Here is a 17461-nt window from a genome sequence, read left to right on the forward strand (position 1 = left end):
GGTTAGCTTACCTTGTTGTCCACTAGTTTATCCAACTTTTCGATCTGTGGACTTGCGGCGCTGAATGCAGTCACACTACTGGCGATTCCACTCACCTTTGCCTCATCATTCGCACCCACGGACATCTCGAGGGTCAATCAATTAGACATAATGCTCGCCAAATACCTGATGATCCAGCCTTTTCAGCATACTGAGTAACCTGTCCTCGCGCTCGCTGAGAGTTTGATGGTGTTGGGCCTCCATATCGGCTTGCGCACGAGATGGCTTTCCATTCAGATTCAATACGGTCATTTCCTCCGGTTCCTTAACCACATCCTTCTTTGGCCTCGCAAGTCTCTGTGACTGCATGTGCTTATGCGTGGTTTTTGCTCACCTTGACCGAAATCATACGTGGGGAAGTGAACGGTCGGCACATTCGGACGGTTGTCACCCGGTCTGCCTCCTTGCCTTGAGCACACGGTGCCTGGGCCGAAGCCGGTGCAGTTATATGTGCTGGTTCACCGCAGATTCCACTTTCTTTTGGAAATATGGCTCCTGCATCAATCGCGAACTCCTTGGCTGCTCGCGTCCAACCAGGTTTAGACGAAGCAGACCCTGGGTCAGCAGATCTGGACAATTCAACCACTCGCTCAATCTCGTCGTTGATCTTCAGAAAAACAGGGAAACTGTCAAGCTCAAACGTGTGGCCTGAGAGATCGTTTTTTTCACATGAGAATTTGCGCGCCAGACCCCGAAGGATTGAGGAAGCCTTGTCCTTGACTGATGCGAAAGAATCTGTGAATTTGGAAAGCTTCAAGAATTCCTCAGTCTCGTTGCCATCGAGAGACGTTTGCTTACCTGGTGAAGTCGCTCGCTGACTCGCCTTTGCCGCGGTGACTTTCTGCTTCGGTGTCTTCTCGGAAGCCTCGCAGGCCTTCAACTGTTCGACAAGGCCAGCCTTGTAAACACTTGGGTAAGTCTCACGGAGCATCGTAAGAGCCGCGACCACCTTTGCTCGATTGAATGCGCCAGGATGTGTACGCTTCATAGTCCGGCCTCGCTCTGACTCACCTTCATCAGCAGTGCGGTCGAGAAAACCTAGGCCGAATTCCTTTTCATAGATCAAGGCCTGCTGGACTCCTTTCGCACAGCGGTTCTTCATTTTCCCCTTTAAGATATCCCTTGGCTGAGGTTCATTGCTGTTCGAGCAATAGTTAGTATTTATCCCCTTCGAGCCAGGTAACTTGCCTTTGTTACCAAGTCCTCTTTGAGCGCGGCATTCCCTACTAAGGGCGAGTATATCTGGGACCGATGCTCGTGTTCGCGACAGGTCTTGATCGTGTTTGATGTGGCCAGAATGGGCAACACGGGACAAGAGAGCTTCGAATCGGGATCGCTCATGACGTCTCGCGTGGAGGGTGTCCAGAAGCAGGGTTCGTTCGATGATAAGAGATTTGGATGGATCTTGGAACGCTAGGAAGGGTTCTTCCCCCTCATTCATAGGTCCTTGGGGCGGAGTGTACCATCCATCTGGAGCGGGCCATGTGACATAGTCTGTCTCGTTGGACCCCGAAGGAGATTGTTTAGTGCTGTTGGACAGCGAGAGTCTTTGAAGCGAAATCACAACTTCTGGAAATGCGTCGAGCTGCTGTACCACCATGTTGATGGAGGAGCTAATCTGCATGAACAAATCTTTGACAGCTTCCTGCTAATACATAGGGCCTTGCTCTGTACTGGTATGCTGAGAGGGACAACTGCAATAACAAACGAAAACCAGAGTGCGAACCTGCGCAAGATACAAGATGGTTAAAATCAAGCAAAGGAAGTGAATGCCAGCTGAACCATTACTCTGCGCAAGGATGTCAGCTGGACTATATATGAGAAACAAGTATGACGAGGATGCTGTCACAAAGAGACAATGGGGCTGATGAATGCGATCAATGTTTGATCAAAGGACAAGGCCTAAAAAAAAGGCTTTTTGCCTGAGTTTACCAAAGACGAAAAGCCGCGGCCTTTGTCCCAATCTTACCGCAAAGGGCTGACGATAGATTGTCATAATATGGGATACAATGGATCGCAGCATGCGGCTGTTGTTTTACGTGCACGTTCTCTTTGAAAATTGAGTTCAGATTCTCGGCATTCTTTCTCCTTTTTGACCTTGAGCCTTGTCCGTACTTGTGATCCATGGCCATTGTAGTCCAGAAACCATCGCGGAGACAGTTTTCCTTGGTGGGCAGCGGACAGTCTCGGGCACCTTCAGCCAGGACTCATCCAGCTATAGCCGCGCTCCAATGGCGTAAATGGTGAAGGTGGGAGCCCATCGAAAAGGGGTGACCCTGAATGGCGGCGATCCTGTGCAAAATAATAAGTAGCACAGCGAAATAATGACCAAAATACACCCAAGCTACATTCCCGTTCCAGTAAGGGTCTTGAGTGTGAATTTATGAGGTTTATCTCTTTAGATACGAGATTGTCGGACACTGGCGTCACGGGTTGGTAAATCCAGCCTGCAGCAAAGAATGGCCTTACCAGGAACACATAGACATCATCAATCAGGATGAAGAACTTCCAATCGTGCTTGCTACCAGACCCTTGTCCGGCTGTAACTTCGAATGTTCATTTCCGATATGGATAGTTAACGCCACAATAGTTGAGGCAGAACCATCTTCCTCGGCTGTTTGGGACCCGTCCTCCGCGTCTGGCACATCGGGCGACGGGTTTCAATCTCGTGAGGCGGCACGACAGCCACCTCACCGTTGAGTTCGATGGCTGTCAATCAAGACGTGAATGACGCATCGGTCCTATAGAGCATGATTACCCCTGGTGCGAACCGGCTTGCAGAGGAAATAACTGATGGGACAGAGATCATCGGCGTTGACGGGTTGTTCCTTTGGTGAACGAGGCAGGATTGGCTTCCGCACTGACGGGGAAGGGTAGAATGGCGAAAAGGCAGAGATGACACTTGTTCTTTCTTTGGATGGATTTGTTGTTGCTGTGAAACTGTGCAGCCAGCTGTCCTCGCTGTGAAATCTCGCTGCGCTTCAGGCTCCAAAGGCCCACCGTAGACACCATTGGTGGGCGAGTGGGCGAGTGTGGTGATAAACCTATTATGTAAGCCGCCTGGCGTCATTGCCACGTGATCATCATTGGCAGTGGAGTGACCTTTCTTCGGCTGCGCAGCTGCGGCAGCGGAAGGCGGCGGGATTCTGCATCTCCAGCTCGACCCGCGCCATTGGGCGCTCAACTGACGCGTACCACCCGCGGAAGCCCCCATAAGCCCCCTACAAGTAAATGACAACCCACTAAAACTGAGATTTGACAGGAGGCAAACCGCAGACCACAACCATTCATAAAACTCCCTACCCTCACGTCGTCTTCTCCATGTCAGCATCGCTGCTGTTGAATTGCAGGTCTCCCTTTTGATCCTGCGCCCGGTCCTTCTTCGCTCCTCCTGTCATCTCGCCGTCAGTCTCTCCCTAATCTCCTGTTTCTACGGCCCAAGATGCCGGGCAAAACACTCCCTACAATCACCCGCACAGAGGTGGAACAACACAACAGCCGCAAGTCGTGCTATGTGACAATCGGCGAACGTGTTTTCGATGTGACGGACTTTATCGACGATCATCCTGGTGGCGGCGAGTTGATCCTCGAGTATGCCGGCAAAGACGTCAAGGAAATCTTGGAAGATGAAGCCTCACACTTCCACACCGAGACCGCCTATGAGATCCTGGAAGAGAGTTTGATTGGTTTCGTACCCACAGATGCCGTTCTCAAAACCGCAGTGGACTCGTCGCGCCCTGACCACGTCGTCCCATTGCCTGCAACAGCCCAAGGCAACCAACAACTGAGAGCCAATGGCGTCCAAGCCGAAAAGCTGCCTTCTCGACCGCTCTATGAGTCGACGGGCATGTCCTCAGAAGATGATCTTTCAAAAGAGACGGATCTGGATCAAGATTGGAAGACACATAAATTCCTCGACCTGAACCGGCCACTTTTCCCGCAGATGATCTTCAGCAAGTTCTCAAAAGAATTCTACCTTGAGCAAGTCCACCGACCGCGACACTACAAGGGTGGCGACTCTGCGCCTCTGTTTGGAAATTTCCTTGAGCCGCTCAGTAAGACTGCTTGGTACGTGGTTCCGACCATTTGGCTGCCCCCAGTCATCTACGGCTCAGTGCTCGGAATCATGAACCTTCCAAATCCGGCCGTGGGAATCGCCTATTGGTGTCTGGGTCTCTTCTTATGGACACTGGTTGAATATCTCCTGCACCGCTTTCTGTTTCACATTGACAGCTTCCTACCCGATCACCCGCTCTTCCTAACTCTACATTTTATCCTGCACGGCATCCACCATTACCTGCCCATGGACAAATATCGGCTTGTCATGCCGCCGGCGCTGTTCCTCATTTTGGCGCCACCGTTCTACAAACTTGCGCATTTCGTGTTCTGGTACAACTGGTACGCCGCCGTCACTGTCTTCAGCGGTGGAATCTTCGGCTACGTCTGCTACGACTGCACGCACTACTGGTTGCATCATCATCAATTGCCCGCCTACGTGAGGGATTTGAAGAAGTATCATTTGGCACATCATTATCAGAACTTCGAGCTTGGGTAAGTACACGAACCAGCTACAATTCAGCCCCTTCAACATGAATCATATTGCTAACATTGTCCAAGATTCGGCGTGACGTCCAAATTCTGGGACTACGTGTGGGGCACCGAGCTCAAATACACAAAGCCGATCAAGTCATCCTAATGATGGCCACTTTCGCTTTCCGGTCAATCCACGGAAGCCGTTAACAACGTTTACTTGTACAATACGTCTCGGAACGATAGAAAGCCAACAGTGTGGATGGATGATAATCACAAAACGGTGTCTACATAGGCTCTAGGTAGGTAAGGTGCGGTCTGTGGCCTCTTGCTCTTTGCTTTTCAGATTGGGCTGGCTCGTCATACATCCCCCGTGGGGCGTTTAGGCGGAAAGCGTGGGCTGGGCTGGGAACGAAAGGAAGGACAGACCTCTCAATTCAATCACATATCAACTAGTATCTGGCATCTGGGGGGGGGGGGCTGATTTTGGAGTGTAGAACATACCTGCACATTAATGAATAGACCCTCAGTAAATTAATTTTAATGATTGAATGAACAACGAACCTTTAGCGTGTAGACATGAAGACTTGTTGTAAACATCTGGCATTTAGCATGTAGCATATGTGACATATGTGCAATATGTGCGAATATGTGCTAGCTAGCGGTGCTATATGCAAAGTAAGTAAGTACAGAGTTACATGGCATGTACATGGCATGCATGCAGGGAACGTAAAAAATCGTCCACCATATCCAGCTCCTTCCCGCGCGTACCAACATTCTCCATGCACGCGGTCCAACCCATGTGACTCGCGGGAAGCGATGCAGATATGCGGAAAGATCATGACGAGTGTGGCTGCTCATAGGCGGACAAGTTCAGTGGCGTGGTCTGGTCTGGTCTGGTCTGGTCTGGTCTGGTCTGCATTGGGTACCGTGGATGACCCTTCTTTTTCTTTTCTCTATGCGCTGATTCGTTAAGAGGAGCCCGGCTCTTCCTCTCCCGTCCATGTTGATGCGATCCGGTAATGTACAGTCGTGTCGAACAGTTTCTGAAATTCCAGCTTGCAAGAAAGATTCATCGTTTCACGTCATGAGGAGGAAGAAGAAGAAGAAGGACGCTGGGTCGCCTCTGCCTTCTGCGTCGTAGTCCAGCCTAGCCACACGAACGGGTTTCGCGCCTTGAGCCGGAACACGGCGTGGTCTGTTGAAACTGTTGGTGCGGGCGCAGGCGTCGGTGAAGGATCTGGAATGGGCACAAGAGTGAATGTTAGCGGTTGGTCTCCCTCGGTATTAGAAAGTGATGGTGTGGGCCAAGAGGAAGAGCTAGAGGTTGTGCTGGCAAGGGGGACTGTGACTGTAACGGTCTCTGTGGATGTGGAGGAGTAGGAGGTGGAAGGTAGCGGAGTGGGCTGAGCAGGGTTGCTGTCCATGTCTGTGGTAGATGAGAGGGGAAGAGGTGGGAAGGGTTGGGCACTGCTCGATAACGGCGCTGATTCGACTGAGCCAGCGACAGCGCCGGCAACACCAGAGGCAGAGGCAGAGGCAGACGGGGATGGCATGTATGTCGTCAATGTTAATGCACTGGTGAGAATGACTGTGCTCTGAGTCGTGGTTGTCTCCGTTACTGCGGATAACGGGGACACAGGAATTACTGCGGCGGCGGCTGAAGCCGAGGGCACATATGTCGTCAAAGTCAATGTGCTTGCGACTGTGACTGTGCTTTCAGCCGTCGCAGTGGTCGTGTAGTTGCTGGAGCCATCATTGTCGTAGCCATGCCTGCCGCCATACTCGGTGCTGCCGTGGCTCTGTCTCGCCCCGCCAGTGGGATGTGAATGAGGCCACTGAGTCCTGGAAGCCCAAGCGCCACTGAGCCAAGGCGGTGGACCACTAGGATGAGTGAACTTTGGATATGCCGAGCCAGATGGGCACCAGAAGCAGTGGGCAGAATGTGAGTGGGTGTGAACGTGGGTGTATCCAGACGTCGTAGGGGAGGCATAATCGTCGTCCCCAGACTCAGAGGCAGTGGAATAGTATGACTCACCTGCGCTTCGCTTGGTGTACTGCGTCTGATACACTGTCTGGTAGACGGTTTCGAAGACGGACTCGTACTCGGTGAAAGTCGCCACGGCGACGTTGCCGGCGGCATTTGGAGCCGCTGTCACTTGGGGTTCTAAGGAGGAGCCAGAGTCAGCAGCTAGGCTCTCCAACCATTTGGCAAGTACGCGGAAGATCCACGGGAGGGCTGACTTACCGTTGTTGTTGCCCTCGCCGCCACGTCCACCACTCTGCTGCGACTGGGCAGCATCAGTAGTAGTGGTGAACACGCCGATGGGAATGACACTGAAGGTTTGGGTCTCGATGCCTGGTCCAGCTGTCGAACCTACGTGAACGCTCAGGAAGGCAGGCACACCCGTCTCAGTCGCTGTGGCAGCGGAGACACTAGCTTCGCTTGCACCGCCGGAAACGGGACCTGTCGCTGAGGCAGAGAAGGCAATGGTGGAACCTGTGGAAGAAGAAGTCAGCGCGGGGGTGGTAGGCGTCGGCGATACAGTTTGCGTAAGAAAAGTCGTGGGCACGTTGGTGAAGGGGATAGTCTGACCTGTGACAGCAGTAGGATTGGCAAGGTCGGTCATTTGAGCGGACACGGCAGCATTGTCAAGGGGTTGGCCTTGTTCCCAGCCGACTTGTGCCTTGGAGACCGAATCCACTCCGGTACTGTCAACGATGTCGACATCCATGCAGGTGGTGTAGATTTCTTGCTTGCCATTGGGGAAACCCGGAGTGCCTGGCAAGGTGGGCCAATCCCAAACCCAATAGAGCGTGTACGGCTGACCGGACGGTGCATCGGCTGGAATCTGGATGTCCTGCTGGCACCAAAGATCCTGGCCCATCAGATCATCGGCAGGATGCTTGTACGTTTGTTGACGTTGTTGAGAGATTTGACCGCCGTTCACTTGATAGCATTGACCATCGTCGAAGTTGCGAGTGGACAAAAGGCGACCCCGACCATCACCGCCTGTGCCATCAGGAGTCCAAACACGGTGGATGGCGAGGAAAGAGTCATCCGGGCTAGCTTGAGTGGTGCCGTAAACATAGACTGTGCCTCGATTCGGGGGCTTGCCGGGCTGGTTGTCTGGCAAAGTAACATGGCCGTTTTCTTGGAATCGCAGCGCAACACCCGCTCCAGCAGCCGCCTGAAGTCTCGGAGAACCGTCGGTTTGGGTTTGAGAGGTTTGCGAGGATTTGCACATGAGATCGCTGGGTTGGATTTGGTTGATGGGACGCCCATCCGGTGGGATGAGATTGACCATGGTGGGATCACTGAATCCAGGAGTACCGCGCAAGACATTCCCGCGTGCAAAGCCTGGCTGTCCTACCAAAGTCCCGTTCGGAGCGATAACCATCAACTGTTCGACCCACGTGTGCGCTGATGTGAGAGGTATCGTAGCAAGCAACCCGACGAGGGCGCTGCTGAAGATTGACTTGATGGGCATAATGAAGAAGTTTTCGGGTTGGTTGAGGTGAATGCTTCTGATGACCAGCAAGAAGAGTAATCGTCGAAGGGATGGGGCTTATCCGCAAAGAGTGTAATCTGGGAAGAGATTTGAGTTCTTTGAAGGGACCGTGTGGTACTCGCTGAGTACGGATTGTCTGAAAGGATTGGTGGCTCGAAACTTGTCGAAGCGCAAAAAAAGGTGGTAGAAAAGCAAATGGACCGGCACGGCCGTGACAAAGGAGTGTCAAGAACAAACAAACAAAGGCAGTGAGGATGAAAGGAGTGACAATGGGATCACATTGATCTCTGGGACAAAGCAGTATTACAATGCCGACGCAAGCATTGTTGTTTGTCTGGTCATGAGAACAATGGTAAGGAACGGCAGGTCGATAAGCGAGCGACTTCACCTTGGGGCAGCGGACGACCAGAGGGTCAGGCAGAAAAGCACGAGACAAGAGAAAGAACAAGAAGAGCTTGCGAACCAGCAGATGAGCGAGTGGAGTATGGATATGGGAATATTTCGATCGGCATCTAAGCGCAAGGGGGCAGATGGATCATGGAACCAGCCTTGATCCATGTGGATGGACTCGATAGAACTCTCCCCTTTCCGGGGTCAAGGCTGTGGGATAGACATTGCCTTGGGCCATCGATAGGACAGACAAGCCACCAAGCCACCGCGATGCTGCCTCCACGCAGGGAAAAGGGTCTGGATCTGACGGAGATGGCGTTTCAGGAGCTTGGAGCTTGCCCTTACCCTGTTCGCATGGCCCGGGACGGTGCAGATGTGGTTGGTGCGGGACTTTTCTTTGGGACGATCTTGCGCATTAACCTTGAGATTGAAGCTTTGTGGAGAGAGTCCCCCGTCCGGTTAGGGCGCAAAGGAGGCGACCGGCATTGTGAATGTGCTGGTAGCCAGTAGTACCTCGTAGACAAGTGTCTTGCCTGGGTACTGTATGGTTCAACTGTCCTCACTACCTTCACCAGGGTGAGGCAGTAACACAACCTGCACCACGCGCTACAAGTTGAAGTGAAAGTGAAGTGAGTGGAACAGCATCAGGAACAGACACCTCTAAACGCGCAGGACATCACTCACTCACTGATGGCACACAACCAAGAAAAGAAAGGTCCCTTGTGACCCCTTTCATTTCAGACTGCTGGTCATGTCGAGGACCACGAGGTAAGTGATAGGGATCGGAAAAGACGGGAGACACACGATAAGGCGACGAGGGAAAGAAGGTGGGTGAAGGCGGGCGAAGGTGGGTGAAAGGTGGTCACTTATCAAACAGTAGCGTGTGTTTCAGCTTCCGGTCTAGCGACTCGCCAAATTACGCCACCAGCCAATCATGCACCTTGAGGCTCGCGTTCCTGCAGCTCGGCCCTGAAGGCTGCATGAACAAGGTGCTTGCTTTACCCCCAACTACGCCACGCCTGAAGCTTGACCTCGACCTTGACCTTTGGTTCTCGGCCAGTCTTTCCAAATCGAAACACGACCTTCTTTGCATGACATGCACGAGGGGTGGGGGGAGAGGGAGAGACGGAGGGACGTTGCTTTCCGAAGGGCATGCTGCCAGAAATACTACAAATCCATCGTACAATTCACTCTGTTTGGCCATCGGGGTGGTGCGACAGATATATTTCCCAAGGACAGATGACAAAAGCTTAAGCTCCCAATACTAATTATGGTCCATTCCGCGTATCCAAACTTCCTCGCCCCGTTCCAACTGGATCTGCCGGCGGTCTTGGGGTCCTGGAATGACGTAGGGATGGAGTGAGTAGTCGAAGCTGGTGATACAAAGACAGATTGAAGGCAGATGGCCAAGGCTCCCACAATCCTCCCGCTGACGAAGCTGAATGGAGAGTTTGGCCCCGGACTCCAACTCCAGACTCCATGCTGACGCTGATTGAGATGAGATGTCTCCTCCGCCCACCAACCGTGTTGAAGATCGATGACAGTTGGTTTAATTGTCCTCCACCTTTACCGCTTGAAGCCGCTCTCCTCGCGCAGGTATGCCTCAAAGTCCAGCATCTTCTCGTTCAGTCGTCGACATTGTTCCAGATCGGCACCGTATCCTTGTTCCTTGAACCATCGAACCATCGTGCCCGCTTCCGGCACCATATACAGGAGAAAATCGCTCACAAAGTCGTATGAGCGCGGCATGGGTCGACCCAATACCTTCCAAAATATCTCCTCGGCTTCGGCTTGGGTCAGGTCGCACCCAGCCAGACTGATTGCCGTGTTTTTGTAATCTTCTGTATCCGCGGCGCCGAATGCTTTGGCGGCCAAGACACCGATGTCCCTTACTGCGACCAACTGAAGCCGCTTGTCTCCTAAAGTATGCCAGGTGGCAGCGAAGATGCGACCGGGAAGGCTTGGGTTGAGATTGTCCATGAATGCCGTCGGGCGCAAGATGGTATAGGTCATGTCCGTTCCGCGGACCTTTTCTTTTAGATGCTTCTCCACTTTGTACTGGAACGTCGTCAGTATTGTCGCGTGCATTCTGATCGCACGCAGCGTCGACACACCTTGGATACGAAGTGCGCCACGTAGGTGGCATCCACTTCAGATTTGTCCGCGCCACCGCGATCCACAGAGGTATAGACAAAGTGCTTGACTTTGCTCGCAATGGCGGCGTCCACCATATCAATCCCCTGCTGTGCCTCCTGTTCCTCTACCTTGCTCTTGAGATTGGGTAATGTGACGCAGAAGACGCCCCATACCGCGCCGACGCCTCCGGCTTTTGCGAAGATGCTTGTGCAATCATTGAGGTCACCCTCGACGAGGGTGACTTGAGGCGCAGAGGCTAGAGCTTTGGCTGCATTGGAGGTGGTCTTGCGGGTGACAGCGAGGATTTCGTAGTCAAAAGGAGGAGGGTTCGCAAGCAGCGCTTTGACGACAGCGCCGCCTTGCTTGCCCGTGGCACCGGTAACGAGGATCTTTCGTGTCGTCATGTCTGCTGTTGGAGGCAATTGTGTGCGTCAAAGTAGTCAGCCAGATGAACAGGAATTGACTGTAATTTTAGATGCCGGTTGAAGACCGACAGCGGATGAGCTACCTTGCTCGCCTGCTCGCTTGGTACAACCAAATGCGCAATCGTAGATTTGACGTCATCCCCAAACACAATCTGTTGGCCAAATTGGCGAGGACACGAGGACTAGGCAACATCTTGCGCCGGATATCTTCCTCTCCTTCTCATGCTAGTGCCCACAGTGATAGAGTCCGCAGCATCATCGTGGCCGTTGGAGAACCATCCATGATTTTATCTGCCACATCCATTTGCGGACGGTTTCTTTGTGTAGCTTCTGGCTCAAAGTGGTCCGCGCCTCGGAACGCGACGCGCCGTAGATGGAATGCCTGAAGCGAATCCCATCCCACTTGACCCAATGTACCGGTACAGAACTTTTCGCAAAATAGGTAAGACACGGATGCGGTCACTATGATGTGATCACCACCTTGACAGGTACCCTCCCCTCGTCCTCTCCTTCCCGCCCTTGATTAGTAGCAATTCTGAAGGCCTTCTCCCCGTCCGCAAGTGCCACCCGATGGGAGACCAGGTCCTCGGCAACACCGTCCAACTGGCCACTGGCAAAGAGTGCGATGGCCGCAGGATAACAGTTGGCATATCGGAACACACCGATAATGTCCACTTCCCTCAGAGCAGCCGCACCCAAAGGCAGTGTCTGAATTGGCGTGCCCATTCCAACTAGGATGAGCTTCCCGCCTGCTGTGGCTGCATAGATGCCCATCTGGACACACGATGGAACTCCTGTGCACTCAAACACGCGGTCAAACCCGGCCTCTACTCCTACCGACTTGCAGATTTCCGCCGCCTGTTCCTGGACTTCCGCCAGAGTCTCTGAAATCGTTGAGGCGGGGGACTTCCGGGGAAGGAGGAAAGTCTTCAACTTAAACTTGCCACCACCCAGCGTTGCGGCGATCTTTAATCTCGGGGCATCGATGTCTGCTATGACAATCTCGGATACTCCAGCGACTGACAATGCTGCAGCAGTCAGCATTCCCACGGCGCCCGCGCCCAGGACCAAGGCGGTTGAGCCCACCAAAGGCACTCCAACCCCCGACCCTGCACTCTGACTGCGGTTCAACGCGTGTAGTGAGACGGCCAAGGGCTCCACGAGGGCACCTTGTTCGAAAGTGACATTCTCTGGCAATTTATGACACATGTTGGCTGGTTGTGAGATCACCGTTTGCAGCGTCCCGTCGGTGTGAGGGAATGTCTTTGCAGAAGATCGAAAAGACAGCCTGGAACACAGGTTGTATCGACCAGTACTACACTGGGTGCACGAGCGACAGGGGAAACCGACTTCCAAGGCCACTCTATCACCCACCCTGAGATTCGGTGAAGCGACATCGGCAGTCTTGTCCCCATTCGTGGCGTCAGGAACCGCAGTGACAACGCCTGATGCTTCATGGCCAAGGACGAGTGGCGACTGAACGACAAAATTTCCGTTGCGCCCCAAGTTGAAGTAGTGTAAGTCTGAACCGCAGATGCCTGTTGCCTTGACTGCTATTTGGACATCCCCATGTTGCAGCACAGGTGGTGGTCTCGTCTCCTGAACGAGCACAGTTATGTCAATTTCGCACTTGTTTTGCAAGAGTAACCGGGTTGCTTACCAGCCTCAAGTCCTTTGCACCGTGTAAAACCAAGGCCTGGACAGTTTCTGTAGATGCCATTTCATCTGAATCGAATTTTGCCTGGTTCTGCTCCTGGACGAAAAGACGGTTGCTGGCACGGAGGATTATCGAACCTTTAAATGAAACAGGATATCTGCTTCGACCACATCAACAGTAAAACATTGAGTGAAGAGACGGGTTGAGCTGTACCAGTGAAACCTGTACGAGAGATGACTACAGTGTTCTTAAGAGTGATCCCGCAAAGGCACCATAGCATCCATGAGGCAGTGCCGTGCCCCGTTTTTCTGAAGGGGGTGTTGGAACGGGATTTTCTCCGACGCTGGATCAAGTCTATTCGAGGAATCTTCGGCGAGTGTCGAGGGAGACTCCGACCCTGAACCATTATGGCCCAGCATGCCACAGTTTGGTCCATTGGGAAGAAGTCAGAGGATGTGTGTGGGGGTGAAATACACGAAGCGGCAATTGAAGTGCGGGGTGACTAACGGCGACACCACGAGGGGGGTTGTCTATGGGATTGCGATGTTCGCAGTTTCAAAAGCCGACGGAATGCCCGCCATCACTTTCGCTGCACCCAGTGACGCTGAGAGAGATATATCCCCAATAAATTTTTAATGGATTTTAGGATTTGGTCATGTTTGCCCTGTCATCCTGCTTTCGACAAAACGCTTTGTCAACGAGTGTTTCCCTGAGCCGCGTATTCCCTCAGCGACCGTCCCTCAACAAGTCTCTTACAATCATGTCGAAACCTACCGTTCTCCTGATCGGAGGATTGGCACACATAAATAAAGAGTGGGAAGGCTTGGGCTCGAAATACAATCTGAAAGAGTTCCGAAAGGGCACCCGCGAGCAATTCCTCTCCAACTGCAGGGCCGGCCAGTACGACGACGTAGTGGCTCTCTATCGGTCCAACCAGTCCACATCAGAAACAGGTCTCTTTGATCAAGAGCTGGTCTCTGTCCTGCCCCGGTCTCTGCGATACATCTGCCACAACGGGGCCGGATATGACAATATTGATGTGGACGCTTGCACCCGAAGGGGACTTCGGATATCCAGCACCCCGATTGCCGTTGATGACGCCACGGCTGATGTCGGCATCTTCCTGATGCTGGGCGCGCTGAGACTGGCATGGGTGCCTTTGGTGGCGATCAGAGAAGGCCAATGGCGGGGGAAGGCCCAACTCGGACACGATCCAAAGGGCAAAGTGCTCGGTATCTTGGGAATGGGCGGCATTGGTAGAGTAAGCGAGCCAGCATCGCCTGTGTGAATTGCCCAACTGACTGAAACCAGGCAATGGCTCACCGAGCACGAGCATTTGGAATGAGGATTGCCTACCACAACCGAACGCGCCTGCCGAAAGAACTCGAGGGCGATGCGACATACCTCAGCTTCGACCAATTACTCGCGCAGTCCGACGTTCTCAGCCTCAATCTCTCTCTCAACACCAAGACGCGACATATAATATCTGCGCCCGAATTCGCAAAAATGAAGGACGGAGTGGTCATAGTCAACACGGCTCGAGGAGCCCTGATCAACGAGAAAGACCTGGTGGCAGCGCTCGAGAGCGGCAAGGTGTTTTCAGCGGGGTTAGACGTGTTCGAAGAGGAGCCCAAGGTGGAGGAAGGGTTGCTGAAGAATGAGAGCGTCTTTATCGTGCCACATATTGGCACCAGTACCTACGAGACACAGCGGGAGATGGAGTTGTTGGTGTTGCAGAACCTGCAGAACGCGGTGGATCAAGGGTCTCTGTTGACACCCATTGCGGAGCAGAAAGGAAAGCTGAACGAGCATTTATGATGGAAATGAACAAGGTTCTACATAGGATAGACATAGATGATAAAAGGTGCACAGCTCGGCAGGCAGACTTGGAACGATGAATTTGGATATACTTGGTAGAGCGTACCAGGTCTTGCCAGGTCCTTTGAAGGGCGGCCCACAACCCGCTAAGCTGTGCTTGGCTGTGCAAGCTGAGAGACCTCGGCATTCCTTTCACATGCGCTGCAATCGTCATGTCCAGCCTTTCAAAACATCCCGCTGGCACTCTCACCACCCTCTTGGCCGTCCAACTTGCGTCAGTCTGTCGACAGCACATGCCTGCACCTCCATCGTTTGCCGAAGTTAGATCCAAATAGATCATGCTGCGCATCTATCCAACCTTTCCGCTCGACATTATGTGGTAGCTGAGCATGACGCTTCGTCGTCCCTTCCGATGAACACCTCAGTTTCCGCTCCCTCTCCCACGCATTCGAGATGCCTGTTCAGTCCAAAGAGGACCCATTAGTTGTCCTGTACAATCATTACCTCACCCTCTTTCGCGCCCAGGTCCGCCGCATACCTAGATCTGTCAAACTTGCCGCCACCGCCGCCCTCGTTCTGTCCATCCTCTCCTCTAGCTATGGCGGTTACAAGTGGTGGCAGGTTCATTCAAAAGAGAAGGCCCAGGGCCGGACTCTGGTCCGCAAGAATAGTGGCTTAAGAGGGAAAGGAGGAGAACGCATCATCTATGTTCCCAAGGGCGATACCACCTCCAAAGTCATCATCCATCCCACACGCTCCACGACATTTGATGCCCATCGCAGACTGTTTCTGACACCTCCACGAGTCACTCGTCTGACCAGCGGTACTTCGACTCCGGCCTATGGCCCTCCTCCTCCGCAAACAAAACCCGGCCTCAACCTAGCTTTCCTCCATCAATTCCTCAGTCTAGCGAACATCATGATCCCGAGGTTCCGAAGCAAGGAGACTGCCTTACTCCTGAGCCATGCCGTCTTCCTGATCTTGAGAACATACCTGTCTCTTCTTGTCGCGAGGCTGGACGGTGCGATAGTACGAGACCTGGTCGGCGGTCATGGAAAGCAATTTCTGCTCGGGCTTCTGAGATGGCTGTCCATTGGCACACTAGCCTCCTATACCAACTCGATGATCAAATTCCTCCAGTCCAAAATATCAATCGCCTTCCGCACGCGGCTGACGAGGTACATCCATGACCTCTACTTGAACTCGAACCTCACTTACTATAAACTCACAAATCTAGACGGCGGAGTCGAAGGCGCAGATCAATTCATCACACAAGATCTTACATTATTTTGTACAGCGGCGGCATCATTGTATTCTTCTCTGGGCAAACCTCTGGTTGACATATTCGTCTTCAACTATCAACTCTACCGCTCACTCGGTCCCTTGGCTCTGACCGGTCTTCTGGTGAATTACTTTGGCACTGCTACCATGCTTCGGAGGCTGTCTCCGCCCTTTGGGAAATTAAAGGCCATCGAAGGCAAGAAGGAAGGAGATTTCCGTGGGCTTCATGCGAGATTGATCGCCAATGCAGAAGAGGTTGCCTTTTACGGCGGTGCCGACGTCGAAAAGGTCTATCTCGACAGGTCATTCAAAGAACTCCGGAGTTGGATGGAGGGTATTTACAACGTCAAAGTCCGGTATAATATGCTGGAGGACTTTATTCTGAAGTACTCGTGGTCTGCGTTTGGCTATATTATTACTTCGATTCCTGTTTATCTCCCTGCATGGGCCGGATTAAATACGATTCTCGAAGCTACTTCCAGCTCAGGCAGAGAGGTCGCAGAATCCTCTCGGTCGGGATCGCACATGAAAGAATTCACCACCAACAAGAGACTCATGCTCTCGCTCGCCGACGCAGGTGGTCGCATGATGTACAGCATCAAAGACCTCTCTGAACTGGCCGGCTACACGTCCCGAGTCTACCAACTCATCTCAACTCTTCATCGAGTGCACGCCAACGCCTATGCGCCCATAGGGCGCCGAGCCTCTCAAAGGGTCGAGCTCTACTCCCTCGCGGACGTACAAGGCACAATCCAATACGGCTTTGACGGCGTTCGTCTTGAAGACGTCCCTGTCGTAGCACCAGGCTTGTGGCCCTACGGTGGCGACGAGTTAATCGAATCTCTCTCCTTTGTCGTCCACAGTGGCGAACATCTACTCATATCCGGCTCCAATGGAGTTGGTAAATCCGCCATTGCCCGCATTGTTGGAGGGCTTTGGCCCGTTTACCGTGGCTTGGTCTCGCGACCTCGAAACAACGGCATGGATGGAATCATGTTCCTACCACAGCGACCCTACCTCAGCATTGGCACGCTAAGAGATCAAGTCATCTACCCGCATACGGAGATGGATATGCGAGAGAACAATCGACGGGACAGTGAACTAGAGCGAATCCTCGAGGAAGCCAAACTTGGCCACTTACTAGCAAGAGAGGGTGGCTGGGACACGCGCAAGGAGTGGAAAGACGTGCTCTCGGGCGGCGAGAAACAGCGGATGGCCATTGCTCGCTTGTTCTACCACGAACCCAAATACGCCTTTCTCGACGAGGGGACTTCTGCGGTATCCTCGGATGTTGAAGGCTTGCTCTATGAGCGGTGCAAAGAGAAGGGGATCACGATCATAACTCTATCCACACGCGCCAGTCTCCGAAAATACCACACATTCAACCTCCTGCTAGGCCTGGGCGAGGAAGGGTTTGATTGGGAACTGGTCCGAATAGGCACGGACGAGGAGAAGTTGGGAGTGGAAAAGGAGATCGCCGAACTGAAGCAGAAACTGGCCATGGTGGATACATGGGAGAAAAGGAGAAAAGAGATTCAGGACGAGCTGAACCAGGTCTTTGTCGTCAGGGACGGCCAGGACACTGGGCAAAAGAGGAATTTGGAACGTCCGGGGTACATTGGAGACGAGGCTGAATCACAGCAGGAGACTCCATGACAGCTGAATGTCCTGTC

The 17461-nt window shown here is 52.9% G+C and overlaps 7 protein-coding genes across 7 annotated transcripts; 3 read left to right on the plus strand and 4 right to left on the minus strand.

Annotated features, from left to right (window-relative positions):
* Positions 1 to 352: 352 nt before the first annotated feature.
* Positions 353 to 1639, minus strand: A1O5_08309 (uncharacterized protein; the record flags this gene model as incomplete). The annotated part of the gene is made up of 1 exon (XM_007748892.1): positions 353 to 1639. One exon carries the CDS (start codon positions 1637 to 1639, stop codon positions 353 to 355), a length of 1287 nt encoding a protein of 428 aa, XP_007747082.1.
* Positions 1640 to 3481: 1842 nt separating this feature from the next.
* Positions 3482 to 4735, plus strand: A1O5_08310 (cytochrome P450 oxidoreductase; the record flags this gene model as incomplete). The annotated part of the gene is made up of 2 exons (XM_007748893.1): positions 3482 to 4590; positions 4657 to 4735. 2 exons carry the CDS (start codon positions 3482 to 3484, stop codon positions 4733 to 4735), a joined length of 1188 nt encoding a protein of 395 aa, XP_007747083.1.
* Positions 4736 to 5654: 919 nt separating this feature from the next.
* On the minus strand, positions 5655 to 8060 carry A1O5_08311 (uncharacterized protein; the record flags this gene model as incomplete). The annotated part of the gene is made up of 1 exon (XM_007748894.1): positions 5655 to 8060. The coding sequence occupies one exon, from the start codon at positions 8058 to 8060 to the stop codon at positions 5655 to 5657; it is 2406 nt and encodes an 801-aa protein (XP_007747084.1).
* Positions 8061 to 10037: 1977 nt separating this feature from the next.
* On the minus strand, positions 10038 to 11011 carry A1O5_08312 (uncharacterized protein; the record flags this gene model as incomplete). The annotated part of the gene is made up of 2 exons (XM_007748895.1): positions 10038 to 10529; positions 10586 to 11011. 2 exons carry the CDS (start codon positions 11009 to 11011, stop codon positions 10038 to 10040), a joined length of 918 nt encoding a protein of 305 aa, XP_007747085.1.
* Positions 11012 to 11494: 483 nt separating this feature from the next.
* Positions 11495 to 12752, minus strand: A1O5_08313 (L-iditol 2-dehydrogenase; the record flags this gene model as incomplete). The annotated part of the gene is made up of 2 exons (XM_007748896.1): positions 11495 to 12631; positions 12693 to 12752. 2 exons carry the CDS (start codon positions 12750 to 12752, stop codon positions 11495 to 11497), a joined length of 1197 nt encoding a protein of 398 aa, XP_007747086.1.
* Positions 12753 to 13449: 697 nt separating this feature from the next.
* On the plus strand, positions 13450 to 14507 carry A1O5_08314 (D-3-phosphoglycerate dehydrogenase; the record flags this gene model as incomplete). The annotated part of the gene is made up of 2 exons (XM_007748897.1): positions 13450 to 13950; positions 14001 to 14507. 2 exons carry the CDS (start codon positions 13450 to 13452, stop codon positions 14505 to 14507), a joined length of 1008 nt encoding a protein of 335 aa, XP_007747087.1.
* Positions 14508 to 14960: 453 nt separating this feature from the next.
* A1O5_08315 (uncharacterized protein) lies at positions 14961 to 17444 on the plus strand (the record flags this gene model as incomplete). The annotated part of the gene is made up of 1 exon (XM_007748898.1): positions 14961 to 17444. The coding sequence occupies one exon, from the start codon at positions 14961 to 14963 to the stop codon at positions 17442 to 17444; it is 2484 nt and encodes an 827-aa protein (XP_007747088.1).
* Between the last annotated feature and the right edge of the window lie 17 nt (positions 17445 to 17461).

This window comes from Cladophialophora psammophila, assembly GCF_000585535.1.
Source record: "Cladophialophora psammophila CBS 110553 chromosome Unknown aczJe-supercont1.13, whole genome shotgun sequence".
Taxonomy (NCBI): Eukaryota; Fungi; Ascomycota; class Eurotiomycetes; order Chaetothyriales; family Herpotrichiellaceae; genus Cladophialophora; species Cladophialophora psammophila.